General features: G+C 43.9%; 1 protein-coding gene across 1 annotated transcript in view; it reads left to right on the top strand.

Moving 5' to 3' along the window:
• The window catches only part of LOC135512544 (receptor-type tyrosine-protein phosphatase S-like), a 215,147-nt gene that overhangs the window by 107,490 nt on the left and 81,443 nt on the right, over window positions 1-26,214 (top strand). The window contains 6 exon segments of the mRNA XM_064934680.1: window positions 9,230-9,340; window positions 11,605-11,616; window positions 19,553-19,822; window positions 19,983-20,564; window positions 20,729-20,865; window positions 21,066-21,210. Of these exon segments, the coding sequence (XP_064790752.1) occupies window positions 9,230-9,340; window positions 11,605-11,616; window positions 19,553-19,822; window positions 19,983-20,564; window positions 20,729-20,865; window positions 21,066-21,210 (1,257 nt within the window).

Raw genomic sequence — 26,214 nt, 5'->3', positions numbered from 1 at the left:
CCCAGCATCTCTTCTACAGAGTGTGGGTAGTCTGGTAGGAGTAACAGAGCTGTCAACTGTTTGGCTTCCCACCCCAAGGTCATTTAGCTGGGAAAAGGCTTTACGTGATCTTAGCAGGCATGTCAACTTAAGGCCAATCCTATTTCGACTTGCCTTATCAGTGGGAATAGTGGCAATGATAAAACACACACGCCAAGACCCCAAGCTTCTCTCTGAACCCAGGCACTGCATTGTGTTCCCCCCTTAATATGGCTGAGGAGAAGAGAGGGAGAGGAGGAGATAAGGGACGAGAGTGTGCCGGCCATACTAACTCCCTGTTCCTTTGTGAGACCAGCAGTGGGAGGTCTTTCCAGTCCCAATGAATTTGAAATTTCGCTTGTCAAGATACTCTTAAACACAAAGATAATTACGGCCAATTAGCAAGGAACTGGTCGATTCACCAAACAAATAACTCCTGGCTCCTACTAATGTTAATCTTGAACTAAACTGTTGTCTTCTTCGTTTTGTATCTCTTCTTCCAGAGGGTACCCCCATCCGAGGTAAGACTTTAACTAACAACAAAACTGAACCTTAACCTCTAATCTAACCAGACTTAACCACCCCTACTCAAATGAAGTGACTAAACTGAGTGAGCTCCCTCTCCAAAGAAATCAAGCCTTTTTATATGTCCAGCTAACATTCATATTTTGTCCTTTGTGTCATTGTCTATGTGTGTGTGTGTCTGTGTTTTTCCCTTTTTGTGTTTCATTCCATCCTTAGCGTATTTAATGTGTCTGTGTGTGTTCTGTGTTTGCTAACCCCTTCAATGTGAGAACTACCGATGCAATTTCAATCTGGTGTTGGAGTTGGTGGGTTATTAGGGGTGGTTTGTTTGCTTTTGCCTCTGACATTTCAAACGTTTGGAGAAGGCGGGGTGGGTTTTTGGGAAGTATTTGTTGATCTTACCAGGCTAATGAATGCTGGGTAAACTGTACCCCCACCCCTCAGCCCTGATATCCTCTCCCGTTGCAGTGGCGGCCCGGGCGATGACCACATTACGTATGTTAATGTTCCGCCCCGCTGCCGCCTCCTTATGAGTCCTGGCAGGAGACGCTCCCGGAATGTCGGAGTAACTCGCATAAATTACGTTTGATTTCCATCCCCTGCTGCAGTGCGGCGCGACGCGGCTTAGGAACATGAAGTGGAGGACGGGAATAGGCACTGGGCATTTCTAAAATGGCTGTGGCCACTGCATTAAACAGCATACGAGATGCATTGTCCAAACCAAATTATAGGCTATAAGGGAGAGGATGTGACGGTTGAATGGAACACAGGACATTGTGGGAAATTATTGCAGTGACTGATATGGAAGGTCAAAGTCCACATTGGATTATTCCTATACCCTCTGCCATTCTTGATCATCCAGCTGGGCCACACTTGACACACTGCCTCCCAAAGGTTGATCTTTGTACTCTATTGTTTTAAATTGATCTTAACTGTGTTTGAAATAAAATGGCTTCCTTTACAGGGGTAAGCAGGTAGGTAAACATCTCATTTCTCTGTCAGTATTTCACCTCATTTTTGGGGGGATTGGGCCAATAGTGGAAGGCAGGGATGGGTGTTATTATGATCAACAAGTTCATCTTTTTGTTTGAGGAGTGATACTAGTATTCATCAGTTAAAGATCTTTACCTATCTTTTTATTACCATACATGAGCGAGCCCAAGATAATAAACAAAATCCAACTACACCCCAATCCCCAGTACATGAAGGAGAAATCCTTGAACCAGCAAGCAGAGCCTTGCCCGTAAACCAGCGAACAACCATATCCATAATGTCTGGCATAAAAAGGCGTGGGGAACAAAAGCGAGCGTGAATTATGAACTTTTCATTTGCATAATGAGATTAGCGATCCACAACGGACAGTTCCCTCACCATCGGAGCTCTACTGGAAGCTCCACTGCAGCCAGTCCCAGAGACCTGAACTGGGTTGGCGATGGCAGAGGGATAGAGGAAGCGGGTGTCTGTCCCCCTATCCCAGATTATTTATAGGGACACATGTGGTTTGTGGATGCATCAAAGCAAAAGGGATGGTGGGAACTAGGCAGAACCAAAGGGAGTGGGAAGGGGGATTGACTGTACCACCTGTTTTGAGATGTATGACTTTGGGATCTCTGGATGCTAGCTCCACAGACACCAGTGTCCCTGTAAGCCACAACAGATGCTGTGATGCATAGCGGCCACTTGTTTCTTGTTATTTACCCCTGTGTGCGCCCCGAAACTGTAACCAAACTACTGTTAGCACTATTGTCATGCAAGAGTGCCATAGTTGGCCTGAAGAAAAGCAGAGGACTCCCTACCTGCAGTTCATTACAGGTGTGATGAGAGCGTTACAAAACGCCAGATGGATGGTGAAAACAATGGAGTCATGTCTCGGGGTCCTCACATCTAATGACCTTGGGGTGGCGATAGAGCGTGGTCCCAGTGACAGTGAGAGAGGGGGGGACAACAGATTTGGACAGAGCTGTCACCTTTCCCTGCTCCTGTTTTCTCTAACAGACTTCTCTGTCTCTCTCTCTCTCTCCAGCATCCTTTGATTTGGGAAAGCACCATTGTCACTGTTCTTAAACACAGTTGGGAACCTGTTTTTTTCCCAATGGTGTGAATTGGTTGTTGTGTTCAAAGGTGTGGCTTTCAACAAATACAGAGAGGATTATGCGAGAAAAGCAGATGAGAGAGAAGGGAGTTGAAAAGAGAAAAAAGAAGAGGTGGAGAGTACCAGTGGAGAGAGAAGGGAGATGAGAAGAATTGAAGAAGAAAAAAAAGGAGAATGCATGCAAGGAGAGATGAAAAATACAGATTCTCTCTCTCCTGCGCCACCCTCAGGCCTGGACAAGTTCTGCAGTGGGTGTTAAACCACAGCCAGCCATCTTGTTGATCTCCTAAACAAATCAATCAGGGCCTGCCAGCCCGCACTAATTGAATTACACAAATGGGACTGGGTGGGTACACATGGCCAAGCCTGCACACAGAGGCAATGGGGTGGGCAGCCTGTGGCCGTGGGCACTTTCTGGAATTAATCATCTGTCTGTGCCAGACCCCTCCCCTACCTTACCCTCCCTCTCTTTCTCTTCCCCCCCATCTCTCTCTCCTTCGTCATCGCCACCAACTCCTAATAGCCTGGCGTGTATTTGTGTGGTGCACGCCTTGGCAGGCTTCTCATTATCACACCTGCCTTCCTCGACACTGCATCAGATCAGCCTACATCTGCTGTTAACCAGGGGAGCTAGAGCTGTCATGGCTGCCTAAGACCCCCATTGACAACCACTTCTCTGGTGATGTTGATATGGTGGGGGTGAGGTGGTTGTCTGTTGGGAGTTGAGAGAGGGGAGTTGAGATAGACCTGTCTTGAAAGGGACATCCTTGTGGATGAGCCTGGCTATTTGGGGTTATTTGGGAATAGGAGCCTCCCTCTTTTCTCTCTAGCCCCAAGGGCGATGTAGTAGTATCGATATCACCATAGTTGTGGATATCTCATTGCCTCTAGTTTTGACTAGCTGGCTCGTTGAGAACTAGCTAGCTCAATGATAACTAGTCCAGCTGTGATGGACTATTCACTATTCACTGACTAATCAGCCATAAACATGGCCCATTAGATGTGTGGTATGGCAAGCACGTCCTTTTCCCTAACGAGATAAAACAAAATAGAAGTCTTTATTGTTGTCGTTATTGTTGTGCTTGTGATAAGACTTCACAGCTGGAGAGGGTTCGTGGCGTGCCGAATGTCCTGCGGAGAGAGAACTTTATTGACGTGTTTCGAGGGCCATTGTGCTAGTGTTGCTGTAAATTGCTGTTTATCTTAAAGACATACGGCGGGTCTCTATCTGTAAGCCCCCATTGTGTGGCCGTGTGGAGCTTTGTGCACATGGCCACTTGCTGGCGCAAGATAATTCTTTCGGTGTTATTTTCGTGCTGTTTTTTTTTAAGACACAAACAAAATGACAAGCAACGCCAATGGCCGTGCACGTTCTGGAAAGCTACAGGCTGTCTGGGTGCTGCCAGGGAACTAGGAGTGGAATTATGCAAAATACATGGAAAATAGTCATACAAAAAAATTGAAAGAGAAGGGGAAAGGAGAGAGGGGGTGAGTTGGTGGAGAGGATTCCGAGGAGGCGGTGGGGTGGTTTCAAGAGAAGAACATCAAAGACATTTTGTTTTGGATTCCAGCATGTTAAAAGAGCTTTAGGGCCTGTTGTCTTTAAAGACGGTACCCTCAGTTGGCCTGGGACTGCTTGGTCAAAAATACATAATTAGCTATGTATTAGATGAATGGGGGAGGCATAGAGAGAGAGAGAGAGAGAGAGAGAGAGAGAGAGAGAGAGTCTTGAGCACAGTGAATTAATTAATGCAAATTAGTTTGAACAGAAATTATAGCCATTGTATACAAGAATTACGTTCTATGACACAGGCAGACACAATTCGAGCAGACATACACAACAGAAAGGGATACTAAATAAAGGATATGAAATCTGTAGCACCAATGCTACCGGAAACCATTAATTACATTGCCAGCTCTGTTCCAGGAAGCGATTTGACGATAAAGAGACTGACAGATCGAGGGAGAAAGCGACTTGAAATAGAATAAAATGGTGATTTTTTGCCTGCTCTTCCCAGCTTAAGAACTCTCTGTACTCCTGAGATGTGCTTTGAAAGAATGGCTGCAATTATGTAATGAACTCAGTGGGTACCCTAGAACCAGCTGATGGCTCTTAGAAAGGAGTTACCTAAAAGAGCGACGCACAGACAACACACAAACACTCACTCAAAGTCGCTCCTTGATTGAAAAGCTCAATCCACAGGAGCCTCTCGTTGGTTTTAATTAGTGTATAATTCATTTGGCTCGGCTGTTTATGTAGTCATCTTGAGATTCTCTCACTTTGAATCAGTGCGGTTTTACACAAACAATCAATAATCAGGTTTCCATCCAACTTTTTATGCAAGTAAACTACATGTTGGATAAAACACGACAGAACTGATGGAAAGTGCAAATCTGTCTGTAAACTTTCCAAATGTCCTCAAAATCAAATATGCTACACAAGGTGGGATCTTTTTGTGTCTGTAAAGTTAATTATGGGAGAAATGGCATCATAAGCGCTTTCATGCATAAATGTTTATATACATTTGGAGTTATGCGATGACATGTTTTGTAATCCTCCCACTATGACTCCCATAATAATCTCTTCATGTAGCAGGGATCATCAACTCGATTCGGCCCACGGGCCTCCATTTGGGGAACCGTGATGTAGGCTATACCTGCACTGTATGTGCAAGCTGTTAGCTAGAGGTCACTTAGCAATAACAGAGTGGGCACATTCGCTATATAACGCAACATTTTTGTGACCAAACCATCGTTAGAGTTGAAAATGCGATGGGAACCCATTCAACTTTTTTTTGTTCGGTACATTTTTTTTGTTCGGTACATTTTTTTTTGTTCGGTACATTGCAATTTAACTGCAGGAGTTATTTTTATGTGCACTACGTCATCGCGCACAAGTCAATTTGATGGAACACATCTCTGGTGCGAAAATGTGCATTTTGGTTTTCTGTGATGGGAGAATGTTTGCTTGAAAATCTGTCGCCAATTGGATGGAAACCAAGGCGCCCGACATGAGTGTAATTGATTGTTTGCGTCTGCTAGGAAAAGGTTCAGAATAAATGTTTCAGTTTGCATCTGTAGGTATTGGTTAGAAACTGCGTTTAGTTCTATTAATTTTTGGTTCAGGAACTCCAATAAATATAGAAACAGGTAAATATTAGCCCGTGTCATGGTGTTAAGGCATGCCCATGGCAAGAGGGACCAACCGAAGATCTATGGTCACAGGAAGGGAGAGAAGGGCTTGCTCTCTTCGTAAACACCCAAGCTTTTTTGTTTATTTATCCCCAGCACTTTATGGAGGCGTTAAAATGTCTGTCGCCGGGCCTTCAATCAGCTTAAAGATTTCAGAATTCAGCTCGGCCAACAGGAATTTCTGGAACTGTCTCTGCCCAGAGCCAGACTTCACATGGTTCTTATTCACTGGCCTCCCTGCCGTCCAACTGAGGAGGCCTCTCTGAACACACTCCAGCCCACCTGCCATGACTCTGGCACTCGCTGTGCCAACCGCACATCAAACAGATCCAAATCAGGTCCCCCACACACACAGCAAAAACACCACCTGCGTTCTTGCAGGTAGACAGTTTCAGTTTGCCGGATGTGTTCACCATGCCAGATAGGACTCCCCATTGGGGACGGGATGATCTGAAAGAGAGAAAAAAAGAAAAAAAAAGAGAGAAAATAAGAGAATTCTAAATGGGTCGAGTTTCAGAGTCTATATCTCTCTATTTTGCACAGACTCTTAGCTAGAGATCATACTGTACATAGAAATTGAGGCAGGCAGTCAGAGTAAAGATAGTAACATAACACAGTGCATTTGGAAAGTATTCAGACCCCTTGACTTTTTCCACATTTTGTTACGTTACAACCTTATTCTAAAATTGATTCAATCGTCATCAATCTACACACAATACCTCATAATGACAAAGCAAAAACAGTTTAGAATTTTTTGCTAATTTATACATTTTTGAAAATTGAGATATCACATTTACATACATATTCAGACCCTTTACTCAGTACTTTGTTAAAGCACCTTTGGCAGTGATTACAGTCTTGAGTCTTATTGGGTATGACGCTTACATCTTGGCACACCTGTATTTGGGGAGTTTTCCCCATAATTTTCTGCAGATCCTCTCAAGCTCTATCAGGTTGGATGGGGAGTGTCTCTGCACAGCTATTTTCCTCTCCAGAGATGTTAGATCGGGTTCAAGTCCGGGCTCTGGCTGGGCCATTCAAGGACATTCAGAGACTTGTCCCTAAGCCACTCCTGTGTTGTCTTCTTTGTGTGCTTATGGTCGTTGTCCTGTTGGAAGATGAACATTTGCCCCAGTCTGAGGTCCTGAGCACTCTGGAGCAGGTTTTCATCAAGGACCTCTCTGAACATTGCTCTGTTCATCTTTCCCTTGTTCCTGACTAGTCTCCCAGTCCCTGCCACTGAAAAAGATCCCCACAGCATGATGCTGCCACCACCATGCTTCACCATAGGCATGGTGCCAGGTTTCCTTCAGACGTGACGCTTGGCATTCAGGCCAAAGAGTTCAATCTTGGTTTCATCAGATCTTGTTTCTCATGGTCTGAGAGTCCTTTAGGTGCCTTTTGGCTAACTCCAAAAGGACTGTCATGTCCCTTTTACTGAGGAGTTGCTTCCGTCTGGCCACTCTACCATAAAGGCCTGATTGGTGGAGTGCTGCAGAGGTGGTTGGCCTTCTGGAAGGGTCTCTCATCTCCACAGGGGAACTCTAGAGCTCTGTCAGTGTGACCATCGGGTTTATGGTCACTTCCCTGACCAAGGCCCTTCTCCCCCGATTTCTCAATTTGGACGGGCAGCTAGCTCTAGTAAGATACTTAGTGGTTTCAAACTTCTTCCACTCTGTTCATGGGGACCTTCACTGCTGCAGACATTTTTTGGTACCCTTCACCCAGATCTGTGCCTTCCTTAGACCTCATGGCTTATGTTTTGCTCTGACGTGCACTGTCAACTCTGGGACCTTATATAGACAGGCGTGTGCCTTTCCAAAATCATGTCCAGGTGGACTCCAAGTTGTAGAAACATCTCAAGGATGATCAATGGATACAGGATGCACCTGAGCTCAAATTTGAGCCTCATATCAAAGGGCCTGAATAGTGATGTTAATAAGGTATTTCTGTTTTTTGCTTTGTCATTATGGGGTATTGTGTGTAAATCGATGAGGGGGAAAAAGTATTCAATCCATTTTAGAATAAGGCTGTAATGTAACAAATGAGGAAAAGGTGAAGGGGTCTGAATACTTTCCGAATGCACTGTATATGGTTTGTTATAAACTGGGTGTTTTGAGCCCTGAATACTGATTGGCTGACATGGGTATGACAAAACATATATTTTTACTGCTCTAATTACTTTGGTAGCTAGTTTATAATAGCAATAAGGCACCTCGGGGGTGGTCAATATACCACGACTAAGGGCTGTATCCGGGCACTCCGCGTTGTGTCGTGCATAAGAACAGCCCTTGGCCGTGGTATAATGGCCATGTACCACACATCCTCTGGGATCTTAACATGTTAGCTTTCTGCAGTGGTATATCTGAATTACTTATTTTTTGAAGTGGTAGTGTATCTGACAAAGGAGCACAGGCACAGTGGCATATTGACGTGCCTTAGCTAAACGCTAACGAGCGCCAGTGCTGTTTGTCAGGGAGGCAGGGGCGGCAATCTGTCAGCAGGCCGAGCCAGACCGAAGTCCTAATGATATCATCAGGAGCAGCCGTCATCGAGCGTTAACGAGGAATGATCTGACACCCATTGTTTCACCTCCTGTCTTCGATCTACTTCATTCTCCATACTGTTTACTTTGTTAGCTAGTGCTGGTCCGACTCGTCTGTAACCCATATTGAGACTTGCAAATGGAGACTTGAACATGAACCTGGGGTTTGTTTGTCATCTCTACCTGGCAAGTTCTAAGGTTGAAGAAGGTGTCCCTGTAGCCACTGATGCGGACATACACAATTAATATCTCACTGTTAGCAATCATTCACTCTGTGGTGCTGCAGTGGGGATGGATATGCTGCACTAATTAGAGTGCTTCAGAGTTGCTCATTTTGGACATGAACTGATGAATCGTATGTCTGGACATCTGCCCATGCCTCCCCCCCCACACACACACACACATACACACACACACACACACACACTCCCTCAGTGAGTGCTATGTGAAGGGTGATCTGTCCATCCCCATTCAATCGTAACCTCTCAGCGTCTACGTCTTGTCTATCACGCCACTGGCACCACTGGCACTCATGGGTGTTTGAGGAGAAAAACATGTACAAGGATCTTTTCCGTACACATTTAACAGCAAATTTAGTTTGACTTATTCAGTTCACCAATTTAATTATTTCATTTTTTTTGTGGGTTAGTGAGGCTAGTGGAAGGCAGTATGCATTAGTGTTAAGGAGAGAACCATTTTCAACCAAACAGGCTTGAGAAATTTACGAGGGATACTTTCCATTAAGAAGGTTTCTGAATCTCCTGCCATTATGAATTTACTAATAATTTTCTCCTCCTCCCTCTTCTTCTCTCTCTCTTTCTCTCTCTTTGTCTTTGTCGGGTGTTTGTCTTTCCCAGGTGCCCTGCAGATTGAGAACAGCGAGGAGACGGACCAGGGGAAGTACGAGTGCGTGGCGTCTAACGTGGAAGGCGTGCGCTACTCATCCCCTGCTAACCTATATGTGCGAGGTAGGGTGCAACAAGGTGCCGGAGGCCAGAACACCTTCTACTACTTTGACGGAAATGGCTGCCAGAAGGCAGCTCAGTCTAAGTGCACTAGGAAGTCACATTTTAAGAAATTGTGACCAAGGGGGACCATACAATTTCTTAACTTTGAATGGGGCACTATTGTGTATCATACAGTATTTGCAAGGAAAAATCTGATTTATTTACATAATCCTTGTGACATTGATACTAGTATTGTTCCTCATAAATGCTCATTTAACTTGCAGTGAAGAGTGTTTAACTGTATCCCACCAACTAACCCTCCCTGTTATAGTGCTCAATTCAAATTGGTGTCTTTTAATCTTGATATGCTCCTTTTCTGAAAGCCACAAATACCCTAAGGAGGCAGATATGCAAAATGTAGGCTTTTATGATGACAACGTATGTGGTCTTTAATTATTCAAGTAAGTGGGCGATAGTTGTAGTAGGCTTTTTTAAATCTGTTTACTGTAAAACGCCCATGTCATTCTCTAAGTTAATGGTCTTAAAGTGAGTGTCCAAGGAATGTTTCTGAATCGATTTTAAGTCACAGGAATATGACGGTAAGTCTGATTTTGATTGGGTGGCAAAGCCTACTGCAAACCAATCAACATTTTTAACCCCATTCTTCCTTTCAGATTGGGGAAAAAAGGTTTGAACTGCTGTACAATAAACTAAGGCAATGCCTACAGCGCCACTAAAGTAGAAACATCCATTGCTAGTATTACGACATTACTATTTTGGGGTTTTGTCTTAAAATATGTCATTTAGCTGCTATATTCTGAAATTGTGAAACTATGAAGAACAATCCATCTGAGTAAACATTTCATTTTCTTACAAAGCAGGCGATGAAGACAAAAGTGACTCCCTACCACTAATGCTAAACGATAATGAATCCCTTGTGAGGCAGCTTTAATAAATTGAGGCAGATGCATTTTTAGGCATGTATTATTTAGTTTGTGCATATTAAAAAAAAAAAAAAATAATTACATTAAAAGATGCCTCACATATCTGCTCAGTTTGTACCCGCTGTGTACCAAATAACTTTGTTCCCACTAAATAATTCACGCCTCTTACATGATAAAATGGGTCAGGGAGCTGCCTTTTCATTATTGCCGTCATTATCATGCCCTCTGAAGGAGCTGCTTACCAGGGAGTTAACAATCCTAGTGCAATAATGCCGTTCCTCTAGTAGAGCTCCACCCCCAGTTCCCGTTCACATATAGACTATGTGATGCTGTGGCACTCCGAGTCAAGCAGTGGACCTCCACGCTTATGTCCTGTGTGACAGAGTAAAAGGCAATCTAAGTGAAGAGCCCCATTGATGTAAGAAACAGAAAACAATTGGCAGCATTTTGTAATCTTAGAATCTGAATGCAAAGATTTCTGTAGACAAAATATATATCATGTCCTCAGACCAAGTTTAGACCAAGTTTAGTTCCAGTAACTGGTGCAATCCCCAGGATGGTGTCTACATATGATCTGTATCCAGTGGCACAAGTTATGCCTAGATTGTGTCGATTGTCTCTTTTTGGTTTTAATTTGTCATTCAATTCTAAAATTTGATGTTGACTAGTATGTTTTGTTCACAAATCAAATTGCACTTAAAATTAGCAGCTCCAGTAGGGATCAAACCTCAAATGGACATTACCCTGCAGTAGTATACAGTACTTTATTTTTGATTATAAGGCTGTAGTCACAGACCATCCAAAAATCAAGCCATTGTCAAAATGTCACTTTTTGGCTTGCTCATAACCACCTGGTTGAAGTAAGTATCTTAATACTGTAGCTGCTAATTTGAGCTCAAACTGTGTCCTTCTATTGGTTATTTTCTTTTTTACTTTGGGTTGTTTTTTTTAAATTTCTCTTTATTTTGTTTCGTTCTCTAATGAAAGCAAATTCGGCCACCATGGGAGCTCTCTAGGTGGCTAAGGAGCTTGTGAATTTTGATAATGATGATACGCTTGATTTTACTCCAGTGGCGGCCCATTTTTCCTAACAGACGACAGCGCGGCCACTGGGGTGAATCTGATTGTTTTGGGTTAAAGCTTATTTAGGGGGCCAGGCAAGTTTCTTAAAGACGGATGTCACTGATAGCAGAGACAGAGAGCCGAGGGAAAACCTAAAACTAGAAATGTAGCTGCAGCTAAACGCCTTGAGGTGGCTTTTTTTACTCTCTCTGTGTTTCCCCTATTTTTCTCTTCTCCTCATGTCATTGTGTTCTGCATCAACCCCTTTACATCCCTCAGAGCTTCGAGAAGGTTGGTGTGTTTTTTCTTTTTTACTTTTTTTACCCACATTAAAAAACATGTTGAACACTATATTTATCTATTACAAAGCTCGATTCATTACTAATTTGATGAAATCCTAAACAATTTGTATCAAAAATGCTAAATACTTATGAAGGGCAATTTTCTTTATTCTTTAGTCAAAAGAAGAAATGATTCAAAGAAACCCGCTTAGTTCGGGTTTTGTTTCCTTACTTTTAAGTTTGCATTGTGGGGCCTTTTCTCGTTTGCATCCTTTGGTATTGCTTCTGCTCTGAAAGCTTTCTTGCATGTGTTTCTCATGGAAACCCAGCACTTGGAAATAACAGGGCCTGGTGCATGATGGGAGAATGTAACTACGCTTGCATGCCTGAACAGAATTCCTTTGGGCATTTTCTTTTCTTTCTGTATTCTTTCCTGTGTTTTTATGTGTTTCTCTCTACTTCTTCTGTTACCCACCCACTGTTTACCTAATTGAGACCTTAGTTGGCTTCTTCTTTTAGTTAGTCCTTTTGTATAGTGGTGTTAGTGTCGTGTTTGTCCCTTAGTTTTGTTCTGTTCTTTTAAACCTTTCCTTAAAATGTATGTTTTTTTCGTGGTTCTTTTGTTTGTGGTTGTTAGTTTTTTACCTCAGTAAAGCTGCTGCTTCTTGAGTCCCTACACAAATTTTAATGCTAGATCAAATAATATGTGTGTATACAGCCAGTGTTCCTGTCATCGTGTTTAAAGTAATCCATTATGAATTCATCAATCCTGATTGGTCTAAGATTGGGTTGAGTGGAGATTTAGCATTTTACAGTATCAAGAAGATCAATATCAATATAATGACTCCTGCACGGGTGCAGGGGTATTTTTTCTTTTCCAATGGCGGCAATCAGACACGATTGGTCCGTTGGCTGACTGTCGTTGTCCTTCAGCAGTCGGCAGACTCAATCAAACTCCGCTTTGTTATTAATTCAGTTGCCTTTTCGACACTGCATGTCTGGATTGATTTTCGGGCGGGTAACGAAGGTTCTCAAATTGGACAAAAAAACAAATACGGAGCGTTTTTTGTTGTTGTTGATGCGTTTGCTTTAAAACCCGGTCTAATGGTGAGGAGAAGGGCCCCAAATGAATTGCAGACCAATGCGAGCACCATTCGTTCACTGCTTCTAAATTGAGTGTCTTGAATCTAGCGTTCCATCAGCTTTCAAAGGAGTTTTCAGCATAATGTGTTACTGTTGGTGTGTGCTAGTTTTGGGGAAGCAGATATTGAGCTGAATCAGAGCCAGATCTGTATGAAATCTCATGTCACCCACTGCAGTAAACTTGCACGGCTCCAGAGCGCTTGTGAATACATTACATATATTTTTGGCAAAAGCCGGGTTGTTGGGCGACGGAATTACATGAGGTTCAACAGGTTTGTTCCATCAGGCAGAAATCACTCATTCAGGCAGAAAAGATCGCAGACTTGCTCACGACTTCCCGTATCTAACTCCTCTGAGAGCTATGATAATTTCTCTCTCTTTTATTTCTCTCTCTTTATGGATCTCCTGAGGATTAGGTCCAAGAATATGAGCTCTGTATATTGGTAAAAGTGGCCCTGCTCTGGGTCTGCGAAAGCATGTTCAGAGCCGTGTTGCATTCCATCTGCGACAAAATAGTCCCTTTTTAAAATTGACGCCGAGTGGAGAGCTGCACTCTCCCCTGGGCATGAGTGCCCATGTGGGCCGAGCATGTAGGCTGCCTAAGAGAGACACAGGTTCACCCCTTTGCCTGTACCCTCGCCAACGCAAAAGCGGAAGAATAAATAATGAAACACATCGCCCCTTGCCGTGTCTCCATGGACTTGGTTATTGGCTTTAGTTCTTAGTTTTGTAGTTGTATTCGCCCGTGGACCTGGTCCTGCACTACCTTAATGGCACACTGTAACATATCCTAACCCCAATATGGGCAGTGGAGCCACCAAGTTGCAGTTGAGGGTTAATGACATCTCACAATACTCGACCCACACACTGCTCTGATGCTGCTCTCAACATGTGTGGTCTCTTTTGTGTCTCCTTGCCCGTCTCGCTTTAGACTCAACTAAGCCAATGCCCCCTTTGAAATCCTCCGTCTTAACGCCGTTCAGCGAGACAGTTCATTAGGCAAATGTACATAATCATCTCTTTTGAGCCCTCACTCGTCGCCGACACAAATGAGGGGGTTTGTCGGCTCCCACTGTACCTTGCACCAATTAATGATAAAAAAGACACTCTATTAGCAAATGTACCAATTGAAGCCTTGCATACCGCAGACTTGATATCCTCCCATTATTGTCCTCCCACAATAGAGTCCTTAAAACATGACATGATCCCAACGAAGGAAACTTAACAAGTGAGCCCAGGAGACTTGGGCAACGATTACATTTCCTTATATTTTTTTTGCAGACTTATATTGATATCTATATATATATTATTGTAGTAAGTCTGCAATTAGTGTCTGGAGAAATATAATAAAGACTTTATCCACATTGTCATTGATGCAGGAAGACTGTGCTGTGATGAATGCATGTGAATGTTTGCACCCCTACTATGATGCCTGCCCTGTTTTGAATGCGCTTGCTTGCATGTCCTGCTGTGCATTTGTGTGTAACTGTTGGGAAAGAAAGCTAGATTACACCTTATTTTCTCGCTGGCCAAAGTGGAAGCCAGCCATTGCTAAGTAGATGTTTGTTTGAAGGAGTCCTGGAGATGACAGGCCCCCTCAAAACCGCACATATCTGTATCCTTGGAGCCCTGTATGAATTAAGAAATGCATCTTTTTTAGGGGTCACAAAACAGGGATCAATTTACTCCAAATGTTTATACATTTTCCAATCTGACTAATTCACCACAAAGCTGAGACATATCTGCAGTATCGTTTGGCTGCTTGTCTGTAAGACAATGGAAAAACGAGGCACTATACAATCTTCTGAGCCTACTGTTTGCTATTATCAGATATCCAGCCAGGATTTCTGTCAGTATTCCTTATGTGATAATATCCATTTTGATGAGCCACCCATAGAGACTATTTAGCATTGCCACAGCCAAGGTGTGTTAATATGGGCGGCCCCTGCGGTTTCTATGTAAATGTGCTCGGCCTCACTCCACGAGTGTAACCAAAGGATCTCCATATCATGCCTGTGTCCTCAGGCACCAAGAGGGTGTAATCTCAGCTTCAAGGTGACACTAAAGGCTGCACATTATTTTGGCTTACCCCTTCATTTTGGGGCAGGACAGACTGCCTCACCAAAATGGCCGATAATGTCCGCCTTCTTCTGACCTCTGTTTTGGCACTGAACTCCTTCCACGTAACGCCCACTTGGAGTTACCGCAGTACTCTGGCGTTCTCTCTTGACTGCTTCTCCACCTTCGTCCACTGTATGACCTTTGAGTTGTCTTTCTCTCCACATTGGGGCTTTAAATAGGATTATATACTTGTTACTGAGTCAAAATGAGTGGTCTATTATTCTCTCCATTCTATATCGGCCGGTTGGGCTCCTGGTCTTTGTGAATGAGGAGACGTGTCAATGCAATTGGGATTCTTTTTAAGCTGGGTTTGCGTTTCTAAAGGGTAGCATCGCAAAGAAAGAGCAGCACTCACCACATCTTGTCTGCTCGGCCGATCTCACAGAGCCAGGTGCAATGATAAATACATGTACTACACTCTATCCCTTAATTATCTCATATACAGTACTATATCAAGGTAATGGTAGTGGGTGAGGCATTGGCTAGAGATACAAATGTCGACCAGTAACGGCATACTGGGGGCCCAGCTCCCAATTCCTCTGCCACGGTCACCCTACCCATTTCAAGATAAATAGGATTTAACGAAGCTGCGTTTATTGTCAACTAATGATGCTCTGTTTAAACAGATATTCTGGAGACATTCCGAGGGTAGAATTGATCAGAATTCATCAGAGGCTACATAAATGCATAAGGTTAGAGGTTAGATGACTGCTCCTTTGACGCATGCTTGAAAGATTTTAATGGAGGTTGGTATACCCTTTTTTCCAGGGGGGAGATTTATATTACAGAAAACAGTAGGGCCTTCGAAGTGCAGGTAGCCAAAGGTGAAGGGTTAGATCTTTTTCCTCTGTTAAAGCCTCATTCACTCAGCCACCAACGCTCCCGGTCCATTGGCTGACCCTCGCCCCAAGGGAGAGAACAGCACCGTCAAAACCAATACGGGTATTCTCTTATTCGAATGTCCATACAAATCATCCTGATTGGACTTCCCTTAAAATTAGACTTCTTTGATATTCAAGTGTTTGGAATTTGATCTATGTAAGTCAAATATAAAAGTGTCCGTAAGTCCTCTATTTGCCTACAACCCCCCCCCCCCCCCAAAAAAAAACACAAGTTCCAAAACATCCAATGGTCTTGATACAGAGCCTTGAGGAACACACATGCATACTGTGATATTGTGTATGCTATTAAGACTGGTTTTGTGGATTTTAAGTTGGATTTCCTTTCTTTGATTTTGTGTGTATGTGTCCCCACACCATGCTAGATTGGGAATGGCATGCTTGGATGGGCTTGGTTGACATGGTTGGACTGTACTGGTTCTCTTCTGTCGGACCTGGTGGATGGAAGGATGCCTGACTGTTGTCTGTTACTCATGCCATAGTCACAACCATGCATGTCCGTGTGAGGAATGGGTTGCCCTTTCACCTTTGTTCTTCAATAAGCACTTTTTGGGGAGGGATTAGAATAAGACTATGGCCTTTTTGGTTGAATACTTTACTCGAAGTGCGCTACAAAATGGCTACCATAAGAGTGACATCATACCTACCATAACAGGACAGGACAGGGATCATGACAAAAATGCTAAGAGATATGACCTTGTTCTGACATGTTTGATTTTTGTAACATCTAAAAGATGTTGAAACTACACTCTCCTGCCTATTAACGAAGTTATATTCGTTTATATAAATGGAGGGTTGATTCAGTCATGACCTGTTATGAAATAAACTATGTCATGCCACCGTTTTACTAGCATTGTGATTGTCACTTCCTGTTGAATATGGTGCCTACGTTCTTTTAGTTTTTTGGAAATAGGAGCCAATTTTGGATATAATTGTGTTTATCTCAAATGTGTCTAAAAAGTTCAAAGGTGTTATGGTTTATTTGGTGTCTTTTTGACATGATGCAATTTGAGTTACCATTATAATAAAAGTAAACACAAATGTATTTTACATAATGTTATCTTAAAAGGAAATGTGTAGGAACCACAAGCTAACTTACTTCTATTTCATCGGAATAGAGCCTCAAGGTTGGATTGTGACATTCTGAGGTAGTAACTGGAACAATTGACATTGTCAGTGAATTAGAGGTATTTTGTAAGGTACTCCAGGAGAGCAGTGGTGTGGGTGTATAAGATAATGTGATTATCGCCCAATGGGGACCATAGAAGGTCACCATTCATCTTCAACTCAATCTGAACAAGTCATGTGAATAAATGCTTTATTAGTCATTTTACACATACAGTTAAAGGCGATACGCCTACATGATTCTGTGACCAATCAATTTTGGTTGTATTCTGTAGTTCAGATTCTAGTTTTAAAAAAGTAGTAGAGATGAACATTTCTTGGATGTCTCTTTGTGCACAAGCTTGGTTTATGTATAATAGATCCCAGCCCAGAGTTACTTTATTGATATGCACACTTGGTAGTGTACACAAACAAGTAACTCATTTTAGAAGGAGTATGCTGTAAGCTGATTGGTGCTCTCCCTCGTGGAAAAACAACCAAAGCTATCCAATACTACTATTGAATGAATCCCATTTGGATCGACACGGTGTGTTTGAAATGCCATTTTTCCTCTATGTCCCATCTTCCCCCCCTAACCTTAGTGCACCCCTGGTTTTGTTGGCAACAAGCTGGGGGGTGGGGGGGAGGCAGTTGAATTTGAAGCCCCAGTGTGTGAGACCTTGAACCCACTTTGAGCAATGTTTTTGTTTACTTTGGCCAGAATCACAGTCTCCTTACTCTATCCCACTTCCGCCCCTCTCCCCTCCTACCTTCCTCTACCTTCTCCCCTCCCTCTGCGTACAGTACGTCCTTGTGCCCATCAGTGTCTTGTCTGTCTGTCCCTTCAGTCTGCTGCCTTGCTGCTTGGGTCTGTTCCGTTCTGCCTCGTGTCCCGTCTCCTTGTCCTCTCTGTCTGTCTGTCTCAAAGTCTGAGTCTCACTCCTTACATATTCACATCATTTTTTTTTTACGTCTCTCTCTCTCGACCTGAGTCCCAAAGCCTCATACACAGTGTGTCTGTCACGCACACAAATAGGCACATGCATACACATAGCATTACATCACACATATCGCAAACATCGCACGCATGTAGATATACTATGCATGCTCACATAAACCCAAACTATTACCCGACTCAACCCTCTCCCCTCTCCCAATCCCATGATCAACGTCCTCTGACCATTCAACCCACAGCCAATTCTCTCCCATCCTAGACGTCCATTGTACTGTACCTTTCTCCAGCTCTTCCTCTCCCTTCTGTCGGTTTGTTTCTCGACTTCTTTTACTATCTGTGATAGTTCCGCTCTAGCTACAACTACTACAGCTATCTCTTTATGTCCTCTTATAAACACACTACCTGTTCTTCTCTATACTTATTTTGTGTTACTTCTGCCAGGACTGCGATGTGACAATGTGCCAACTGTCACATTAGGTCACATTGGCAAAAAAAAAAAAAAAAAGGAGCTTACACAGCATTGAAGTGGGTTTCCCCCCCTCCCTCCTCCCACCCCTCCCTTCTCTCTTTTTGTCTCTCTCTCTCTGTCTCTATTCCTTGCGCGCGCTTTATCCTATATCTGATATTTCTCTTTTCCTCTCCAATCGTCTTTGTCTGGGCATGCTAGCGAACCTTAAGTTATATTCCTCGATGCATTTTATCTCAATTTTATATCTGGTTTTGTTACTTATCATTTAATCCTTGGTTTACCTCAGTCTATTATGCATGCTGTCTGTGGGACTGATAGTTGCATCTATCAATGGAACCGTGTCAGATCTTAAAAAGGCTTTGTCCAGTGGATCTACCCTAAAACACAAAAATCTGATTAAAGTTTCTCATCATTAGCCATAGCTAGCAGGTACCATTAGGACTAAGAGCACGAGCCTGTTTATCAATCAGGTGCATGAGGCCCCAACTCGAACTATAATCACTCTATCCACAGAATAAATACAATGGGAGAAATGTCTTAGGGAAGATCTCAATTGCATACTCCTCGCATCCTCTCTCCTCTTTCCTTGTCTCCTTCTCAAAACCCATTGGAGGAGAAGGTCAGCGTGGAGAGAGCTCTGGCTTTCTCATCCTATGGGTTTTGAGAGGGAGACAAGAAGAGAGGACGAGAGGAGTATGCAATTGAGATCTTCCTTTATTCTTCCTTTGTCGTGGGAGGGCCTATAATGGCCAACTTCCTGGTTTGCTGTGAGTGGCTGTGAGGACAGGAAGTTCCTGTTTACTGTATGGCATCGATCATACAGTACTCCCTCAAATATTATACTCTGTCTTCATGGGTGTTAACTCCACGTTGTAGATGCATATTCTGTCAGTAGTTCAGTTTTCAAAGATGAGAAACTCATAATAGATTTTTGTGTCTTTAATTGTGCCGTGATGGGTCAAATTTTGGTAAATGGAACCTTGTTGCTATGAATCGTTGCTTTAATGTCAATCTATATTGTTGTTGAAGCAGTTCTTGTTAGTTTAGTATTTTTTTGTTACTTTGGAAAGTATGTCCTAGAAAAACGTACTAGATTTAGTTGATTTAGTTGTCATGCACCGTGTTGATCTCTGTTGATGTAACGGATGCCGTTGAAAGGGTCAATTTTCATCGGCCGGTCTTGTTACCTCTTTTTCTCTCTCTTTTTGACTCCCTCCCTCCCTCCACCTCTTCCCTCCCTCCTTCCCACTCCCAGTCCGGCGCGTGCCCCCTCGCTTCTCCATCCCGCCCACTAGTCACGAGATCATGCCAGGTGGCAGTGTGAACATCACCTGCGTGGCGGTAGGGTCGCCCATGCCCTATGTCAAATGGATGCTCAACTCAGAGGACCTGACGCCGGAGGACGAGATGCCGGTGGGCCGGAACGTTCTGGAACTCAACAGCGTGCGAGAGTCGGCCAACTACACATGTGTGGCCATGAGCAGTCTGGGCATCATCGAGGCGGTCGCGCAGATCACAGTCAAGTGTAAGAGGGGGCACAGGGATTCATCTAGGCTACTACTACTACTGCTATGGTCGGGCAATACCAGCATGGAGATGTGTTATGAGGTGTCTTCTTTATGATAATTCTATGTTTGCATCTAAAAGTCCCTCTTCACCCCTCCCTCCCCACCTGACCCCCACAGCCCTGCCCAAGCCCCCAGGCATCCCCATGGTGACCGAGACCACGGCGACCAGCGTCACCATCACCTGGGACTCGGGCAACCCGGACCCTGTGTCCTATTACATCATCCAGTACCGCGCCAAGTCTCCTGACAGCAAGTTTGAGACCATGGACGGCATCACCACCACGCGATACAGCATCGGAGGCCTTTACCCCAACACAGAGTATGAGATCCGCGTTTCGGCCTTCAACACGATCGGCCAGGGCCCCCCCAGTGAGCCGGTGGAGACCCGTACTGGGGAACAAGCCCCGGCCAGTCCGCCCCGCAACATCCAGGCTCGGATCATCTCCCAGAACACCATGATGGTCCGCTGGGACGAGCCTGAGGAACCCAACGGGCAGATCAAAGGGTACCGGGTGTACTACACCATGGACCCGTCCCAGCCCATGAGCCTATGGCAGATCCATAATGTCCAGGATAGCATCATCACCACCATCCAGAGCCTGGTGGCGTCTGAGACCTACACCATCCGTGTCCTGGCCTTTACATCGGTGGGCGATGGGCCCTTCTCTGACCCCATCCACGTCAAAGTGCTGCAAGGAGGTTAGGGTTCTGGGTTCAACCCTTCCTATCAACATGTCTGTGTGCTCTCACTAGGGATGAATGCATACCACAAGTGATCCATTACGATCCTGTACTGTAGAAAGGAAAGAAGGTTCACTGCAATGATCGCTGTCACTAATTAAATGTATCTTTGACTATCTTAGTCCCCGGACAGCCAACAAAGTTCCAGGTTGGCGCTGTGTCCGACACAAGCATCGAGTTGACCTGGGAACCTGCCTTTGAGAAGGAGGGAATCATCAACTTTGAGCTTCGGTACAAAGAGGGCAGTTTTGGCAGCCAGGTAAGTTATTATTGTCCATTGTTTAAAGCTATGGGAAGATTGTTGACCAAGCTTTTGCCTTTAAGTACTCTTTAACACCCTATCTGAGGAAAGATGGTCAAACAAGGTTAAAAAAGGAACAAACAAAAGGTACAGTAAACTGAAGTGATATTTAATTTCCGTCAAAAGCATGCCTCACTCCCTCTGTTCTCCACCAACAGGTGACCAAAACCTTTGTCCCCACTGCCTCATACGTCGTTGAGGGTCTGCGAGCAAACACAGAGTACTACTTCTCTCTGGCTGCCATTTCCAACAAAGGCATTGGAGCCTTCACCAACGAAATATCCCAGAAAACCTTGCAAGCCAGTATGTAGCCCTTTTGCTCTCTTTTCCGTGTACTCTGTGTGGGGTGTGGGCGGGTGGTAGGATTCTGTGGTGCAGCGGTTAACAATGTGTGTCTTCTGGGGACCTTTAATCATGCAGATATTTTGTGAGGACATGAACTCTCTTCCTGGCTCCAGGCTAGAACCATGGAATTAAAGGAAGCGTATCTGTTATTGCCTTGATATCGAAGTTCTCATCACCTTTGAACTGTGAATGTGTTTTATGAGGCCATACTCAGGGTTCAAAGCTGATTCAGTTTTGCAATGTCTTTCTTGATTCAATAGTATGCAGGTCATCTTTTGAAAACATGTGATTTAATGCTTTGTGAATGACCAATGATGTTTTCTCCCAAAGACTTCAACGTGACAACAATATCTTTACGTTTGCCTCATGAACATGACATACACTCTGTGCGATATGCTGTTCTTCTGGAGGATAGGGTTGTGTTCGGTAATGCAAAAGGTTGTGAGTACTGTATTCACAGTCGTTTATGGCTTTTAACCGCTTTTTACCTTTTGATTTGATTCTTTTCTAACCTGGGTTTAAACTGTATGTCATGGTGCTAACTATGATGCAGTTTATCCTACATTGTCAAACAAACCGGTCAATGTGGACAGACAACATTTTGCAGTTGCTTTGGTTTTGCAGTTGGTTTTCCTTTGTCAACAGCAAGTGCACTTTAACCCATGTGACTGAGACATAAAAAATGTCTAACTCCCCAGTGACTGCCATGGCTTTCTGCTGAACCGTCAGTAGACAGGGGAGAGGGTGGGTGTAGACGGGTGGGTGTAGGAATCTGAAAACAGGCAGCAAAACCATCCAATCACAAGCCTTTACTGTTCCTCAGCAGCCCTACCTTGCAAATGAATTCCAGACGGTCAACTCAGGAGTGGCCTGTACATTTTTTACCCAGATGCCAGGAACACATCTAAATAATTGAAACACTGCTTGCTAAAAATAGCCCCAAACAAGTGACATCATGGTACCCAGTAGGTGCAGAAGATGGAATACAAATAATCATTGCTGGTTGAGGAATATGGGGTTGTTAGGATATTACATGTACAATCTCCTGTAAGTCTCCAGACTTCCTTAGGGGTTACAAACTGTATTCAAATATTTAGATATGAGTTATGTGTTAAGGTTTAAGGCTTGATCTCCAAAGAACTCAGACAATATATCTGGATTTGCTTAAAATTGTGGATGGATCAGGGCAGCCTTTGTGCAATTTGGACATTTCTACTGGGTAGTAAGTTAATATAGATAAATTGTTCAGATCAATGAGCATTGCTCAAATATGTGGATTCCCTAGCCTAGATCAAATGAGTGTATTAATCATACAGCATCCATGTAATCATAGCCCACACAATTCCATTATCATTTCAGTAATGTACATAGATGTTTAATTTGAGAATAGGTTGGAGCTGTTTTGTCCTCTTTCCGATTCCTAAGGGGTTTACAATGACGAACTTTGACTGGGGTTGGCCATCGGAAAGCCATGGTAGTGGGAGGAGACCTCCTTTAACACATTTTCTGTTTTTACCAGTGCAACTTGTTAGCCGTGCCCCTTGTTGGGGGTATATGGCTTTGGGAGAACCACTTCACATTTATGTTGGTTGCGGTTTGGATAGCTACGCAGACAGTGCTGCTGAATCACTTATAGAGCACCAGTTGCATGCAATACTCCCTCCTATCCCCTGGGGGTGCTGTTGAGATTATGTAACTGCATCCTTGATCAACGGCTACACCAGGCATGACCCTACCTATATATGCACAGTCAACTCCATCTCTGTCTCTATGTCTTCAAGTATGTGTGTGGGTATTTCCGCCTGTATATGTATGTATGTCACAGGTGGCTGGTGGCACCTTATTTGTGGAGGACAGGCTCATAGTAATGGCTGGAACAGAATAAATAGAATGGTATCGAACACACCAAACACATGGTTTCCATGTGTTTGATACCATTCCATTCACACCATTCCAGCAATTCCATTCTCTCTCTCCCTCCTCTCTTTGTCTCTCTCTCTGTCTCTGTCTCTCCTTCCATTGCTGTCTCTGTCACGTTACCCTTGTCTGAAATGGAAACAAAATCTCTCCTTGGAATGGCTTGACATCACCTTGCTTACTTTGTTTCCTTCCTCCTGTTTTGTTGAGTCAATTTAATAACTTTTTAGTTGGATTTTTTTGAAATATTTTTTTTAAGCATACATTACATCAGGAAGCAGCTTGCCACATTTTTGCTGGCGAATGGGTTCTAATGTGAAGTCAACTGCAGCCACCACACCAGCTACAACATACACCACTTAATGATAACATTTCCAAACCTTAACCGTTTAATTAGAGTAAGTATCTCCTGGGGTCTATTTCAGCTCCCTGCTTGTGCTGAGGGTCTCCTTTTTTCAACCCGTTGAGCTCTGTCCTTAGAGTCCAGGGACATCAGTCACTTCTCTTAGTCAATGGCTGCTCGTGTACAGCCAGCCACCCCTTCCGAAGTAGGTGTCAGAAAAAGCCAGTGGCTTCACATCAAAGAGGTCAGAAAGGTTACGAACTCAGACAGTCAAAACAAAACTGTGTTTCACACCACAACACAAAAACATCAAAACAAAACATGATCTTGTGGATGCCTTTGAGGTAAGTGTTTGTTTGGCACAGGTGGTCCAGTCTGCCGTAGCCCATAGCAACGACCCCCCCCCCCATTACCCCTACCACTTAGCCACTCAACTTAGAAGTCTATTTCCATTATACTCGTCCCAAAATAAGAGACACAAATAGGTTAGGAGACTCCATATGTGAAATGGTTAAATATTAATACAACATGTCTGTGGTTTGGCTACTCATACATTTTGGGAATAGAGAGTATATGTCTCTTCCAGACAGCTCAGTCTGAGTTGATAAAGGTCCTTGTGACATGTTTAGCTCAGGGCAAGTATATTCAGTGCAGTGAAGAGTGGAGTTAGTAGAAACTCCCTGCCTCATGGCAAAAACCTCAGCAAAAGTGAGTGTACTATTACGGTGCGACGTGTAGCACAAAAACAAACACTCCCAGTGCCCCCCCCCCCCACACACAATCACAAACACACACACCCTAAAGTGCTGGCTTTCTAGAAAACAAATGTATTCTACTTTGGCAGTAAAAGAGCGGAGAAGTACATCAAGTAAAGTAGAGTATGCTGTGTCCATCGCAAAAAGCAAAGCCAATCATCACATAGTTCCACCCTTAAAACAAACCAAGGGATTCTGGGAGACTGCTTTGAGACACATGACCGCCCCGCCCTAGACTGCTGGCCCTCATACATATCTCCATCCTCCTCCCCCTTCTAAGAATCCAATTACCTTAGTGCGGCACTGCCAGACACTGTCATTATAAACACACACCTCATTGGAGCAGCATGAGATTGCTCGCTATACATAAGACACACACACACACACATTTGCAGGCTACAGTATAATGAGGAAAAGAGGAAACCTTGTTTACCAGCGGCTTGCCTGGGCCTGCTACTCACACACTCAGATGTGTTTAAACACTAATGACATGTTAGGGAAAGACCATTAGGACGGGAGACACAAAATAAAATACTACCCAAGAACATTTAAGATTTATTCTAGATTTGAGCCGGCAAAATACCCTTGCGTTACTCGGCAGACTGGACCTCTTTTCCAACCAAGTGAAGTGAAAGACAAAAGGCAATCTTCTCCTTGTTTCCTTTCTGTCGATCTTCTCTGGTACAGTACAAATGTCCTCAGAGTGTGGAGTTTGTCTTCAGTCAGTGTGGCGTGACCAGGGGCCATTGTCATGGGGGCTGCTCTGCCACTAAGGACCAGTGAAAACCCACAGCCAAGGAGTTCATGCCCGACTCCTCACCTACACCTTAGCTTCAAGAAGTCACTTATTTGATCTCAGATCTGCAATATCTGGCTTCAAAGAAGATCAATTAAAGTGTATCTGAGTCCAATTATTTTGGGCTAGGAAATAAAGAAATGTATGTGGCACCATTGAGTTAAATGTTCCTACACTGGTCCTGTGGGCAGCAATGGCCCCCATTCAGACGCAAGGCCCCTTGGGATACGCTGTCCCAGTCAGACGAGGTTGAGATACCTATGAGACAACCGTTCAGACGCGGCCGCGGAGGGTCCACACACCGGGACCGGGAGCTTCCCCTATCTCCCTCAACGTTACCCGGCCGAGAGGAACGGTAATGGGGGCAGGCAGGACCCCGGGGTGGGTGTTACGTGATTTTTGCAGAGGGGAGAGTAAAGGGCCCTAGGATGTCAGATAAGAATCCCATTTCATAGCGTCTGAATTAGTTTCACGCTTTGCCGATGAGCTATAGGGAGACCTCTGGATTGTCAGGCTTTGTTACACCTTGATTATACCTTGAAGCTGCCAGCACCCAGTGGAGTGTTATCGCTCAAATTAAAATGGCTGATTCTAAATCCCTGTATTTAGCCAAACAAGCAGTTTAGCCCACCACTTACTGTAATTGCTGAAGGTTTTTAGATTTATTGGAATATTTGTACGAAAGCGGCCATTTGGCATGGAGTCGGATTAATTCCGTAATGATGACAAATACCTCTCTGACATTCGACATTGACGGTGAAAATGAAAACACAACGCACGCATCTTGTACTTACACTCCTGACTGAATGTGAATTTGATTTGTGACTAGCCGCAGACAAATAACTTGTGGACCAGCTTGTGTTGCGAGCAGGGCTATTGAAGGAGGTACATGTTTGCAGTCATTTATAAACCCTCTACCAGCACTAGAAAACAACCCAGAATACATCTCCCTCTAAGCTTCCGTTCACATCATAACAGACTTAGAATATGGTTGCGATATCTCCACAGACATGACTAATGATACTGTATGTCAAATCATATAGCATTCATACAGGCTTTCAAAAGATGCTTCAAAAGACCTACTGAAAGTGAATCATTACCAGAGTTCCATCTTTTGTTGCTGTCATAGTTCTAGCGTCCATAATCTCCAC

This window comes from Oncorhynchus masou, chromosome 24 (assembly GCF_036934945.1).
Source record: "Oncorhynchus masou masou isolate Uvic2021 chromosome 24, UVic_Omas_1.1, whole genome shotgun sequence".
Classification (NCBI taxonomy): domain Eukaryota; kingdom Metazoa; phylum Chordata; class Actinopteri; order Salmoniformes; family Salmonidae; genus Oncorhynchus; species Oncorhynchus masou.
Note: the sequence above shows the minus strand (reverse complement) of the source record. Positions and strands in the feature narration are given on the sequence as shown.